General features: G+C 43.0%; 1 protein-coding gene across 1 annotated transcript in view; it reads right to left on the bottom strand.

Annotated features, from left to right (window-relative positions):
- ASIC5 (acid sensing ion channel subunit family member 5) overlaps positions 1 to 8882 on the bottom strand; it is a 59913-nt gene extending 51031 nt beyond the window's left edge. The window contains exons 1-2 of the mRNA XM_073649477.1: positions 8870 to 8882; positions 6362 to 6683 (exon numbers count right to left, since the gene is read on the bottom strand). Of these exons, the coding sequence (XP_073505578.1) occupies positions 6362 to 6683; positions 8870 to 8882 (335 nt within the window). The remainder of the gene's footprint in view (positions 1 to 6361; positions 6684 to 8869) is intronic.
- Positions 8883 to 14199: the final 5317 nt, after the last annotated feature.

The following is a 14199-nucleotide window of genomic DNA, read 5'->3' as shown; positions in this document are numbered from 1 at the left end:
AACAAAGTGGCTCAAGGATAACAAAGTCAATGTTTTGGAGTGGCCATCACAAAGCCCTGATCTCAATCTTATTGAAAATGTATGGGCAAAGCTGAAAAGGCAGGTGCGAGCAAGGCGACCTACAAACCTGGATCAGTTACACCAGTTTTGCAACTGATCTAGGCCCATTCCAGTTTTGTCAGGAGGAATGGGCCTAAATTCCGACCAACTATTGTGAGAAGCTTGTGGAAGGATATCCCAAGCGTTTGACCCAAGTCATTCAGTTTAAGGGCAATGGTACCAAATACTAATGAAATTTATGTAAACTTTTGACTTTGCAGTAAGTAATAAAAATGCCTTAAAACATTCTCTCTCTCATTATTCTGGCATTTGGTAAATATTAAAAATCATGGTAATCCTAATTGACCTAAAAAACAGGAAAGGTTTATTCTGATTTCATGTCAGATATTGAGAAAAACATACATATGTGTCTTTTTATATAGTGTATGTAAACTTCTGGTTTCAACTGTACTTATCCCCTATACACAACATATGGAGTAATTATTAGGACCAGTTCACATGGAGGATCTTCAAGCAGAAGTTTGGCGCAGACAGTCACGCAGACATTCTGCTGAATATCCATGGCGACTGCTTCTTTCATGTCTCCCATTCATCTCTATGCGAGACAGCGATGAGGATTGCGGAACTTCAACATAGAAATATAGGCTATTTGCCATATTTCATATTTGGTGCCGAAATTCAAGAAAGGCCATATTAGTAAGTGCCTTATCATCATCTCAAACACATTGGTCAACAATAACCAGAAAATGGCCAATCCTTTTAATTATAGTTTAAAATTTTGGAAGAATTTATTTTAAAGTTTGTCACCCCTTATATCATAAAATAATAAATAAACAGAAACTGCTTTTCTAATAGACTGACATATCCAGAAGAGATCACTTCTCAGTAGTCACCTCATTATCATAACAAGCAGGATTACAATGAGAGATAATAGAATCGACCATTCACCTTAGGTAGTGTCACAGCTCACCTCTTCCCCCCTTCCTGCACAATGACATTTTCATCTCACTAAACATGAGAACATGTATAGAAAACTCTCCCAAGAAAATAGAGTCCCCTATAATATCTTGTGATATACAAGTGCATCTCACAAAATTAGAACATCATCAAAAAGTTAATTTATTTCAGCTCTTCAATACAAAAAGTGAAGCTCATACAGTATATAGAGTCATTACAAACAGAGTGTGTTTATTTCTGTTAATGTTGATGATTCTGGCTTACAGCCAATGAAAATACAAAAGTCATTATCTCAGTAAATTAGAATAATTAGCAAAAGCACCTGCAAAGGTTTCCTAAGCGTTTAAAAAAGTCCCTTAGTCTGTTTCAGTAGGCTCCACAATCATGGGAAAACTGCTGACTTGACAGATGTCCAGAAGGCAGTCATTGACACACTCCACAAGGTCCCAAAATTCCAATTTTCAATTGAATATCAAGGTCCCAGAGTCTGGAGGAAGAGTGGAGAGGCACACAATCCAAGCTGCTTGAGGTCTAGTGTGAAGTTTCCACAATCAGTGATGGTTTGAGGAGCCATGTCATCTGCTGGTGTAGGTCCACTGTGTTTTATCAAGACCAAAGTCAGCGCAGCCGTCTACCAGGAAATTTTAGAGCACTTCATGCTTCCGTTTGCCGACAAGCTTTTTGGAGATGGAAATTTCATTCTCCAGCAGGACTTGGCACCTGTCCACACTGCCAAAAGTACCAATACCTGGTTTAAAAACAACAGTATCACTGTGGTTGATTGGCCAGCAAACTCGCCTGACCTTAACCCAATAGAGAATCTATGGGGTATTGTCAAGAGGAAGATGAGAGACACCAGACCCAACAATGCAGACGAGCTGAAGACTGCTATCAAAGCAACCAGGGCTTCCATAACACCTCAGCAGTGCCACAGGCTGATCGCCACCATGCCACGCCGCATTGATGCAGTAATTGATGCAAAAGGAGCCCCGACCAAGTATTGAGTGCATTTACTGAACATACATTTCAGTAGGCCAACATTTCGGATTTTAAAATCATTTTTCAAGCTGTTGTTATAAAGTATTCTAATTTACTGAGATAATGACTTATGTTTTCATTGGCTGTAAGCCATAATCATCAACATTAACAGAAATAAACACTTGAAATAGATCACTCTGTTTGTAATGACTCTATATAATATATGTTTCACTTTTTGTATTGAAAAACTGAAATAAATTAACTTTAATGATATTCTAATTTTGTGAGATGTCCAATGTCCATATCTACAAAACAGGCAAGAGAGCAGCTTCCATAAATGTACAGAAAACAGAATACAATAATCTGCAATCAGAAATGCCAATTATAAAAAAATTATCACAATCTGGTTTCAATTAGCTTAAATGTATGTGACATATTCCCTTATAGAAAAATAAATAAAAATATACCTAAAAAGAGTACTGGATATTTTAAGAAATTTTTAAAAGGTTATAGTAGAATAGGGCCCTGCCAAAAGAGTCTACCTTGTCGTGGTGATGGGCTGAAAAAAATATTTTGGCCAAAACAAAAGCTGTTGGCTATGAGGTGAGGACGTGGTACAGAAGTTGAGTTTTTCCAGTGGGACTGTGGAAGGTTCAAGGGGTGGAGGCGTAGCTGGGGTGGAGCCTGGGTGGAGTATCAAGGGGGCCCAAAAATGTTGCCAGTATGGGGCCTTGAAATTCCTGGTGGCAGCCCTGCACACACACACATGTACAGTACTGTGGAAAATTTTTAGGCAAGGTGTGAAGAAAATGCGGCAAAGTAAGAATGCTTTCAGAAATAGTAGTGTTAATTTATTTTAATCAAATAAGGACAAACAGAAGGATTTGCACAAGCCTACATCCATAGAAGATCTGTGGTTGGTTATACAAGGTGTTTGTAACAACCTTCAGTAATCTCAAAAACTGTGTGCAAGTGTACCTAGAAGAATTGATACCTTGATGCTGTTTTGATGGCAAAGGGTGGTCACACTAAATATTGATTTCTTTTAGATTTCTCTAAAAATAAACTAACATTTCAATTTTGAATACATTCTCACTTTGCATAATTTTTTTTCCACACATGCCTAAAATGTTTGCACAGTACTCTCTCTCTCTCTCTCTCTCTCTCTCTCTCTATATATATATATATATATATACAGGGTAGTCCAAAAGTAGGTGGACAGAAAGTGTAATAAGGTTATGAAGGGGGAGATTTATCAAACATGGTGTAAAGTGAAACTGGCTCAGTTGCCCTTAGCAACCAATGGATTTTTTCTTTTGGGGAGTACTCAAGGACAAAGTTTATAGTCGAAAACCAAAAAGTGTCAGTGATTTGAAAAATTACATAAGTGATGCATTTCAAGAAATTAATACCCAAAGAGACTTGTGCAAAAAAGTTTGTCGAAGAGTAAGAGGCAGACTTCAAAGCTGTGCAAATTGTAATGGAAAACAGTTTGAGCACCTGCGTTGATAAAATTTAAGGGCTTTTGTATTATTGTTCAGAATAAAATTTAATTGTCAATGTTATGCTTGTGTTAGTAAATATAATTTTATATATAAATCAAAATAAATGTTATTATTTTCTGTCCACCTACTTTTGGACCACCCTGTATATACAGTACAGACCAAAAGTTTGGACACACCTTCTCATTTAAAGATTTTTCTGTATTTTCATGACTATGAAAATTGTACATTCACACTGAAGGCATCAAAACTATGAACTAACACATGTGGAATTATATACTTAACAAAAAAGTGTGAAACAACTGAAAATATGTCTTATATTCTAGGTTCTTCAAAGTAGCCACCTTTTGCTTTGATGACTGCTTTGCACACTCTTGGCATTCTCTTGATGAGCTTCAAGAGGTAGTCACCGGAAATGGTCTTCCAACAATCTTGTAGGAGTTCCCAGAGATGCTTAGCACTTGTTGGCCCTTTTGCCTTCACTCTGCGGTCCAGCTCACCCCAAACCATCTCGATTGGGTTCAGGTCTGGTGACTGTGGAGGCCAGGTCATCTGGCGTAGCAGCCCATCACGCTCTCTCTTGGTCTAATAGCCCTTACACAGCCTGGAGGTGTGTTTGGGGTCATTGTCCTGTTAAAAAATTAATGATGGTCCAACTAAACGCAAACCGGATGGAATAGCATTCCGCTGCAAGATGCTGTGGTTGCCATGCTGGTTCAGTATGCCTTCAATTTTGAATAAATCCCCAACAGTGTCAACAGCAAAGCACCCCCACACCATCACACCTCCTCCTCCATGCTTCACGGTGGGAACCAGGCATGTAGAGTCCATCCGTTCACCTTTTTCTGAGTCGCACAAAGACACGGTGGTTGGAACCAAAGATCTCAAATTTGGACTCATCAGACCAAAGCACAGATTTCCATTGGTCTAATGTCCATTCCTTGTGTTCTTTAGCCCAAACAAGTCTCTTCTGCTTGTTGCCTGTCCTTAGCAGTGGTTTCCTAGCAGCTATTTTACCATGAAGGCCTGCTGCACAAAGTCTCCTCTTAACAGTTGTTTAAGAGATGTGTCTGTTGCTAGAACTCTGTGTGGCATTGACCTGGTCTCTAATCTGAGCTGCTGTTAACCTGCGATTTCTGAGGCTGGTGACTCAGATAAACTTATCCTCAGAAGCAGAGGTGACTCTTGGTCTTCCTTTCCTGGGGCGGTCCTCTTGTGAGCCAGTTTCTTTGTAGCACTTGATGGTTTTTGCAACTGCACTTGGGGATACTTTCAAAGTTTTCCCAATTTTTCGCACTGACTGACCTTCATTTCTTAAAGTAATGATGGCCACTCGTTTTTCTTTACTTAGCTGCTTTTTTCTTGCCATAATACAAATTCTAACAGTCTAGTCTATAGGACTATCAGCTGTGTATGCACCAGACTTCTGCACAACACAACTGATGGTCCCAACCCCATTTATAAGGCAAGAAGTCCCACTTATTAAACCTGACAGGGCACACCTGTGAAGTGAAAACCATTTCCGGTGACTACCTCTTGAAGTTCATCAAGAGAATGCCAAGAGTGTGCAAAGCAGTCATCAAAGCAAATGGTGGCTACTTTGAAGAACCTAGAATATAAGACATATTTTCAGTTGTTTCACACTTTTTTGTTAAGTATATAATTCCACATGTGTTAATTCATAGTTTTGATGCCTTCAGTGTGAATGTACAATTTTCCTAGTCATTAAAATACAGAAAAATCTTTAAATGAGAAGGTGTGTTCAAACTTTTGGTCTGTACTGTATGTACACTCACACATATGGTACATTTATTGTAATATGAAGTCCTTTGTGATAGCAGCAGGGATGTAATGAAAGCTGTCACACAAATCGTGACCCTGCCCATGGAAGGTGGGTCCGCTGACACCAGTGTAAACTTCAACTGGAATGCGTCCTTGGACGCTCATTCAGCAAAAGTGTTTAGTGGCGCAGAGACCCTCCGGGTCTGTGCACTGTAATACACACTGTCGGCCAATCAAAGGCCAGCAGATGACGTTGGAGTACACGTGACTGGGGCCGCATGGCAGTGATGTCATGCGCTCTCGTCACTTGCATGCTGAAGTCAGCTGCTGGGTTCATAAGAGGACACTGTGCGGCAGAGGAGCGGAGGTTAGATGAGTAGAATCATTTATTTTTTTCAATGCATTAAAGAACAGTGGCAGAATGGGAGACATACACCAGGATGGGCCCAGGAGGGGGAATGTATATTCCAGGATAGGACTCAGGATAAGGGACATATATACCAGGATGGTGAACATGTATACCAGGATGTGCCCAGGATGGGTGACATATATATACCATGATGAGCCCAGGATGGTGAACATACGTATATACCAGGATGGTGAACATACGTATATACCAGGATGGAGGTCATATATACCAGGATGGAGAACATATATACTAGGATGGAGGACATACTGTATATATCAAGATGGGGGACATATATACAAGGAAGGAGCCCAAGATGGAGGACTTTACTACATAATGGGGGAGAGGGTGCTACTTGTATGTTCTTATAGGATTTAGAACACTACAAGGGCCCATACATCTGACCAACACACGGGGCGGGGCGGAGTTAGTGGAGGAACCCTGGTCCAAATTATGCACTGGAGCCCATCGGACTCTAGTTACGACACTGAATAGCAGACAATGCTTCTTTTTAAAAGTAAATGATTCTCAGGCTCTCACAGCTCCACATCCGTGCACATCATTAATCATTTATGTGATCTAATATGTTAGGCTAATAAAATGCATGGTTATTTTCTAAGAAATCATCACCAGCAATTTTTACATTGATAAGAAGATTAAAAGAATGTACATTTACCTGTTTAAATTACAAAATGTCACAGAAGGGAATTCAATCTTGTCCATATATTGAACAGTCACTGACGTGGTTGTCGGCCAACTAAAATAATTGATAACTCGAATATAGACTTGTGTTAAGGCTGCAATGACAAAAATCATGACCACAGCACTCCAGAGCACCCTACGGATTTGCCCACTTGTTCCAGTGGAATTACTTTTTACGATGTTATGCAATCCATGGAAGGAGGTGGAAACTGCAAAATCATGGTTAAACTTCCGACGTTCTTCTGCACATGGAGCTGTATGTTTTCTAACAAAGGAATGTATCTTATACCAGAAGGCTAAAAGAAAAGTGATAATCACCATTATTTTAAAGCGCCTCTCTGTAACACTGATACACAGATACAAAACGATAACTTACATTATGAGTTAGATACTCACATCACTAGGGTTCATTGGGCCTATCAAAGGAAATAATTCTGAGCACCCACCCTTCATTATACAGATTATGGTAATGTCCACTTCCAATCAAATTGTAATCTTTGCTATTGCCATTGCATATAATGATATTATTAATAACATTGATAAAAATTCTACCCTAGTAATTGGCCCCAAACTGAGTCCCAGCTGAACCTTTAGGACCCACTGTCAGAGTCCACCAAAGGAATTTCTGGTGATCCAGTCTAATCCTGGTGCAAAATGGGTATGAACTGCACACTGTTATAGTCAAAGGTGCCAGTGAAGGACTTGTTGCAGTCATAGCAATCCAAATGAAGGCACATTGCTTAATCCATGTTGTTATTTAAGTAGTTTTTCCAAAATAACAAGTAATCCCCTATTCATAGGATGGGGGATTACTCTGTTCTCTGGGAGTTTGACCTTTGGGACCCCCAGTGATCCTGACAACGGGGCTCGGCAAAGCCCTGTCTTGAATGGAGTAGAGGTGCACATGCCCAGTCTGCATTCCACTCACTTTCTATGGGACTGCTGGAAACAGATGGGTGCCGTACTCAGCTTTCTCCACCAGTCCTATAGAAAATAAATAAACTGGAGGTTGAGCAAAAGCAGTGTCCTGTTCTTTGGGTTTTGGAAGCCCTATTCTTAGGATCTTATTGATAGGAAATAACCTGCGTTTTGGAAAAACCCCTTTAATTGTTATTATGGTTTCCAGGCTTAGACAGTCAGAAGCATGATGATACTACAGCCCCAAGTGTTCGGTCCATTTGGATCTTTCTTAGCAGTTAAATACAGCTGATGAAGCATTGTATGAGAAGCCTACTCTTCGCATCTCTCAGACATGTTTAAGATGTGTGCTCAAAAGATACAAGAACACTATTAAAATACTATGCAAACAAGATATATAGCTGTAAATTAAGCACTGTTCTTTTATTAGCTTTGATTATAATTTCTACATACTGCAAACATCAAGTACAACAAATTTAATAGATCACTATAATTTTTAGTACAGTGTCTTGTTGACCAAGTTGAAATGCTACATATAGAAAACCTGCATTGCCATATCTTTGTATATTCATAGAAAATAAATAAAAAATGATAGACCGCTATAATCACTTCATAAATACAGGATTATTTAACTGTAAGGTTTACATACTACCTTTATGTTGCACACTCGACTTATTTGGTTGATCCATTTTGCAAAGAAGAAAATGATGAATTCATGCAATTTGTAAGTATAAATGTAGTTTTTATAGGAAGTGCAGTGTGGGTGGAGAACTTATTACATGTGCATAACCCAGTTGTTAACCTGCCTGTGTTGCTAAAGTGCACTTCCCACACTAATAGTACAGGCCTAATAACACTAATGTAAAGTCAATAAAATGTTCTGATCGGAATAAGTGTGATCAACAAAGTACAGCAGCGATTTCTACACTATCGTATGTTCCAGAAACAAGTCTTGTAGCTGCTATGTGCTAGCCACTGATAAAACTTCTGCTTAATAAAATAAGTGTGTTGGATTATAAAAAAAAATGGATGTTTTCCCGTAGATTCTCTACACTTGTACCATGTAAGTTTACTTTTGTGATCACTACTAACAGGAATGCACCGTTAATAAAAATCAGACAATTCAACTCTAAGGATCAGAATCAATAATGGTCATGGACCTGATAAAGCATGTGCGACAATTAGCATTAGAGGTTGTCTCAAGATCCATACTTTTCCCCATCTAATCAGTAAAAGTCCAACTGTTGGGACCCCCAACGATTACAAGAAGAGGGTCCCAAATATCCCCATTTCAATGAAGATTACGGTGATTTTGTCTTGATGAAGAAGTTTGAAACTTCTAAACGTGTTGACCAATAAACAGCATTGAATTCCTGTCTTCTTATCCTTTGATGGCAGCGTAGTTTAACTCATTTGTTGCCAGTTTTCTTAATTTCAATGAAGCGGCGAACAAGCATGCTCCACTGTCTATCCATTCAAACTCTATAGACTGACAGAGGTAGCTGTGTACAGAGCTCAGGATGTCCATACTCATGATCATTGGAGGTCCTGGTGGTCATCTCACCTGGATAGGTCATGTGTCAATCTTGGTTAAATACTTTTAACTTTATAATCCATTATTCCAGCATTATACAAATCCTTATTGACCATAAGGTCCAGGAACACTAGATTAAAGCCCTATAATCAATGTGTGACAATGAGGTTACTACAGGGTAGTGTTATGGTATATTCACTAAATGGGATATAGTCAGCAGTGGGGACCACAAGGATCTATTTTAGGTCTTTTTATTCTCTTTATTTTCGACCTGACCTGTGCATGGGATTGAGTAAAGTGTCAGTCTTTGCTGATGACACAAAACTATGTTGGATAATAAAAACAAAACTAGACTGTATAATATTACAAAACAATCTGGATACTCTATCTGTATGGTACATAGCAGATGAAGCTTAATGTTGATAAATGTAAAGTAATGAACTTAGGCCTCAGTAATCATATGGATGCATTTACAATACAATAAATGAAAATACAATAAGGATTACAGAACAGGAGAAGGACTTAGGTATCCTGGCTACAAGCAAGCTAAGAAGCAGTACTAAATTTCAAACAGCAACTGCAAAAGCAAATAAAATCCCCTGATCTCAGTGTTTTGCTACTGCTCTATAAGTCACTTGTAAAGCGGTATTTTAAATATAGAACCCAGTTCTGGACTCCACAATCGAAAAAGGATATTGGAAACTTAGAGTCAATTAAAAGGAGGGCAACTACCGTATTTTTCGGATTATAAGACTCACTTTTTTCCCCCCAAATTTGGGAGGAAAAAGGGGGTGCGTCTTATAATGCAAAGGTATGGTATTTTACCTGGAAGGCGGCATTGGTGGAGCGGGGTCCCAGATACAAGAGGTTGGCAGCTGCCTTTGCCGCCAATCTCCTGTATCTGTGACCCTGGTTCCTGTGACCCCCGCTCCACCATCGCCACCCCCCAGTTCAAACGAATTATAAGGTGGACCTTTTTATTAAAAGAAAACACATTTTTTCCTATTTTGCACTATTTTGCACCTCAAAATTTGGGGTGCGTTTTATAATCTGGTGCATTTTATAATCCACAAAATATGGTAAATTATTACAAGGGATGGAAGGTCTCTACTAAGACAAGAGGTTGGAAAAGTTGGACTTGTTTAGCTTAGAAAAAAGACACCTCAGAAGAGTTCTCATTTATATAGAATATAACTACTTTTTAGGCACAGTGCTCACACAGAGACAGGTGCAGAGTATAACTATTTGTTAGGCACACTACTCGCACAGACACGGCTGCAGAGTATACAGAGCCTTTTTTTTACTCAGTACTCCCACAGACACAGGTGCAGAATACACACAGAGGTTTTTTGGCATAGTACTCCCACAGACAAGAGTGCAGAGTACACACAGATGCTTTTTGGCACAGTATTCACATAGACACGGGTGCAGAGGACACATAGAGGTTTAAAGGCCCAGTACTCCCACAGACATGGATGAAGAGTACACAGAGGCTTGTTGGCATAGTACTCCCACATTCATGGGTGCAGAGTACACAAAGAGGCTTTTTGGCACAGTACTCCCACAGACACGAGTGCATAGTGCAGAGGCTTTTTCATACAGTATTCTCACAGACATGAGTGCAAAGCACATACAGAGGCTTTTTGGCACAGTACTCCCACAGACACGGGTGCAGAGTACACAGAGGCTTTTTGGCACAGTACTCCCACAGACACAGGTGCAGGATACACACAGAGGCTTTTTGGAACAGTACTCCCATTGAGATGCGTGCAGAGTACACACATAGAGGCTTTTTAGCACAGTGCGCACACACAAAATCTAATACTGTCCCTCACTCCAGCATTTTCCTGTCCCTACACTAATCTGAGCAGAATGGCATTTATACAGGCTATGTGGCATGGTGCGCTGGCCAGTCACAGCCATACCAATACTTGGCATGGCTGTGATGGCTCCAGAAGTGCCCACAGCCTAAAAGCTTGTTGAGAGCCTTTCAGCAAACTTTATTTGTCCGAGAACCTGAAGAGTAAACTGGACTTCCAGTAAAAAGTATGTGTTCGGGGTTCGGTCCCGGACACTATGTGTACGGTACGAGCCGTGAATGGGTTCGGGTTCACTCATCCCTAGTCAATTATGCAAATTACACTCTGATCAAAGTTTGATCAGACTAAGATCATAGTGTGCTCTGATTCTCTCAGATGAGATGAAGATGGAGAAAAAAATGTCTCCCTTTTCTCCATTGTGTCAGTCCATGGAAATTGGATTGCACTCGGATGTCCTCTGATGGTTTCTGCAACGCCATTGCTAGTGCCCCTGCATAGTTCCCCTTCCTCCCTCCATGCAGGGATGCCAACATTCTCTCCGCTGAGGCTGAGTGGCTACCTCTCCCTGCGCACTGATTTCTGGTGGCGCACCTAGTGCGCACGTTCCCCTGCTCTCAAAGGGGCAGCACATGCAACCAGCCAAAAATTTCTTGGAGGCATGTTGTTTAAAAGGCAAGCTCCACAATAGGGAGGTGCCAAACCAATGTTAATTCATTAGTGTCTTAGTGTGAAACTAGTGAGTTGTTGTTACGGGTCCGGGAGGTGGAACGGTGCAAGGAGGGACCCAGAGGGGCGTAACTAAGTATCAACTCGGACCGACCCTGGTCGTACGGCGGCTAACAACTCTGTGACCAGGGAGGGACCGAGCAGAGGGACCAGGTGCTACTTTGGGGACGACCTTGTAAGGGAGCAGGTGACTCCCACGGTACAGATGGCAGGGACTGACCGGAATAGCAGGTAGGCACAGCAGGCAGGCTGGCGAGCAGAAGCCTCCAGGTAGGCTATCAGGTAGACACGGCAAGTGACGGCAGGAGTCTCTAGGTGGTCTGGCAGGTGGTCACGGCAAGTGACGGCAGGAGTCTCTAGGTGGGCTGGCAGGTGGTCACGGCAAGTGACGGCAGGAGCCTCAGGGTAGGCACGGCAGTTAACGAGTGGGTAACAGGCAGGTCACAGGCAAGTGCTCCCAGGTGAGCGGGCTGGCAGGCACAGCAGGTAACAGGCAGGCAACAGGCAAGTGCTACCAGGTGAGCGGGCTGGCTTGCACGGCAGGTAACAGGCAGGCAACAGGCAAGTGCTCCCAGGTGAGCGGGCTGGCAGGTGCGACAGGTAACAGGCAGGTAACAGGCTGGCGGGCAGGACTGGTAGTCAGGCTAGCAGCGGGACCTGAGGGCTAAAGCAGAGGTCAGAAACACTGTGCAACGACTTTTGCTCGGGCACCTCCATTTTAGAGGAGGTGCCTTATATATGGGAGGACCCTCGGCTATTGGCCGGAGACTCCTTAGGACGGCGCACGCGGCCCCTTTAAGAGGGAGGGAGCGCGCGCCCTATGCACAGTGCCCGGGGAACTGCGTGCGCCGGCAGCAGGAAGAGGAGCGCTGAAGAACGCAGAATGGGGAGCGAGGGGAGCGAGGAGGTGAGTGGGACAGTGTCTCTGCCTGGCAGGGGCAGAGACACCGATGCTACAGTACCCCCCCTTTACGCCCCCTCTTTTTTAGGCCAGAAAGGAATTTTTCAAGGAGAAGCGGGGCATGAATGTTCTCCCTGGGTTCCCAAGTTCTCTCCTCTGGGCCAAACCCCTTCCAATCTACCAGAAAAAAGGTTTTTCATCTTACCCTCTTAGTGGCCAGAATGTTCTCTACCTCAAAAACATCCTCAGCAGAAACCGGAGCAGGGGGAGTACCTGGATTGTTGGAAAAAGAGTTAAACACAACTGGTTTGAAGAGAGATACATGGAAGGAGTTGGGAATCCGTAAGGTGGCCGGGAGTTTTAACTTGTAGGCCACTGGGTTGATTTGTTTGAGAACTTCAAGTGGACCGATGAACCGAGGACCCAACTTATAGGAGGGTATTTTGAGTCGGACATGTTTGGAAGAGAGCCAGACTTTATCTTCCGGGCGGAATTGAGGTGGATCCAGACGTCTCTTGTCAGCATGTTTCTTCATCCGCTCGGAGGACTGAAGAAGTGCGGACCTAGTATTTTCCCAAATGGCGGAGAATTCGCTGACAAGAGCCTCCGCGGCAGGGTTGTCCACCGAGGCTTAGATGGGAAACGGAATCCGAGGAAGTTGACCGTAGACCACGAAGAACGGGGATTTAAAAGTAGATTCGCTCTCATGGTTGTTGTAGGAGAATTCGGCCCATGGTAGGAGCTCCACCCAATCGGTATGGTGAGCGTTAACAAAGTGCCGGAGGTAGCTGGTAAGGATTTGGTTGATACGCTCCACTTGGCCATTGGACTGTGGATGGTAAGCAGAGGAGAAATCCAGGGTGACATCCAGTAGCTTACAGGTAGCTCTCCAGAAACGTGAAGTGAACTGAACCCCTCGATCCGACACAATGTGGAGGGGTAGGCCATGGAGACGGAAGATATGATGGAAGAAATCCTTGGCCAGCTCCGATGCAGATGGGAGACCAGGCAGAGGGATGAAATGGACCATCTTAGAGAAGCAGTCGGCGACCACCCAAATGACTGAATAACCGGCAGAAACAGGGAGATCAGTAATAAAGTCCATGGCAATGTGCTGCCACGGGGCAGCAGGTACGGGAAGAGGCAGGAGGTGACCGGCTGGAAGATGTCTGGGAACTTTGTTGCGGGCACAGGATGAACAGGCCAAGACGAAGTCTACCACATCCTTGCGCAGGGTAGGCCACCAGTAATGCCGGGTAATGAGTAGGAAGGTCTTCTTTTGGCCAGCATGGCCGGCTAGTTTAGATGAATGACCCCAGTGAAGAACCTTCTCACGATCTGATACCGCTACAAACGTCTTACCGGGTGGAAGACGAGTCAGATCCAAGGGGGCCACATTCATCACTTTGGAGGGGTCGATGATGTGCATAGGCTCCTTCTCTTGATCGGAGGACAGGAAGGATTGGGACAAGGCGTCGGCTTTGACATTGTTGTCCGCCGGGCGGAAATGTAGGACGAAGTCGAAGCGGGCAAAGAACAAAGACCACCGGGCCTGACGCAGATTGAGTCTTTGGGCATTCTGGAGATATGCCAGGTTTTTGTGATCCGTATAGATGATCACCGGGTATAGAGCCCCTTCAAGCAGGTAACACCACTCCTCCAGTGCCAATTTAACGGCTAACAGTTCTCGGTCTCCTATGGAGTAGTTGTGCTCAGACGAGGAGAAGAGTTTGGAGAAGAAGCCGCAGGTTACCATTCTCCCAGATGAAGACTTTTGGGTGAGCACCACTCCGGCTCCGGAGGAGGAAGCATCAACCTCCAGGTAGAACTGTTTCTTGCAGTCCGGACGGTGCAGCACTGGGGCAGAGGAAAAGGCTTGCTTTAAGGAAAAGAAGGCCTCCTCAGCTTCGGGC

The sequence above is a fragment of the Phyllobates terribilis genome, unplaced genomic scaffold, assembly GCF_046119375.1.
Source record: "Phyllobates terribilis strain yellow unplaced genomic scaffold, ASM4611937v1 Scaffold_1__5_contigs__length_1240528914, whole genome shotgun sequence".
In the NCBI taxonomy this organism is placed as follows: domain Eukaryota; kingdom Metazoa; phylum Chordata; class Amphibia; order Anura; family Dendrobatidae; genus Phyllobates; species Phyllobates terribilis.
This window is presented reverse-complemented; position numbering and strand designations above follow the sequence as displayed.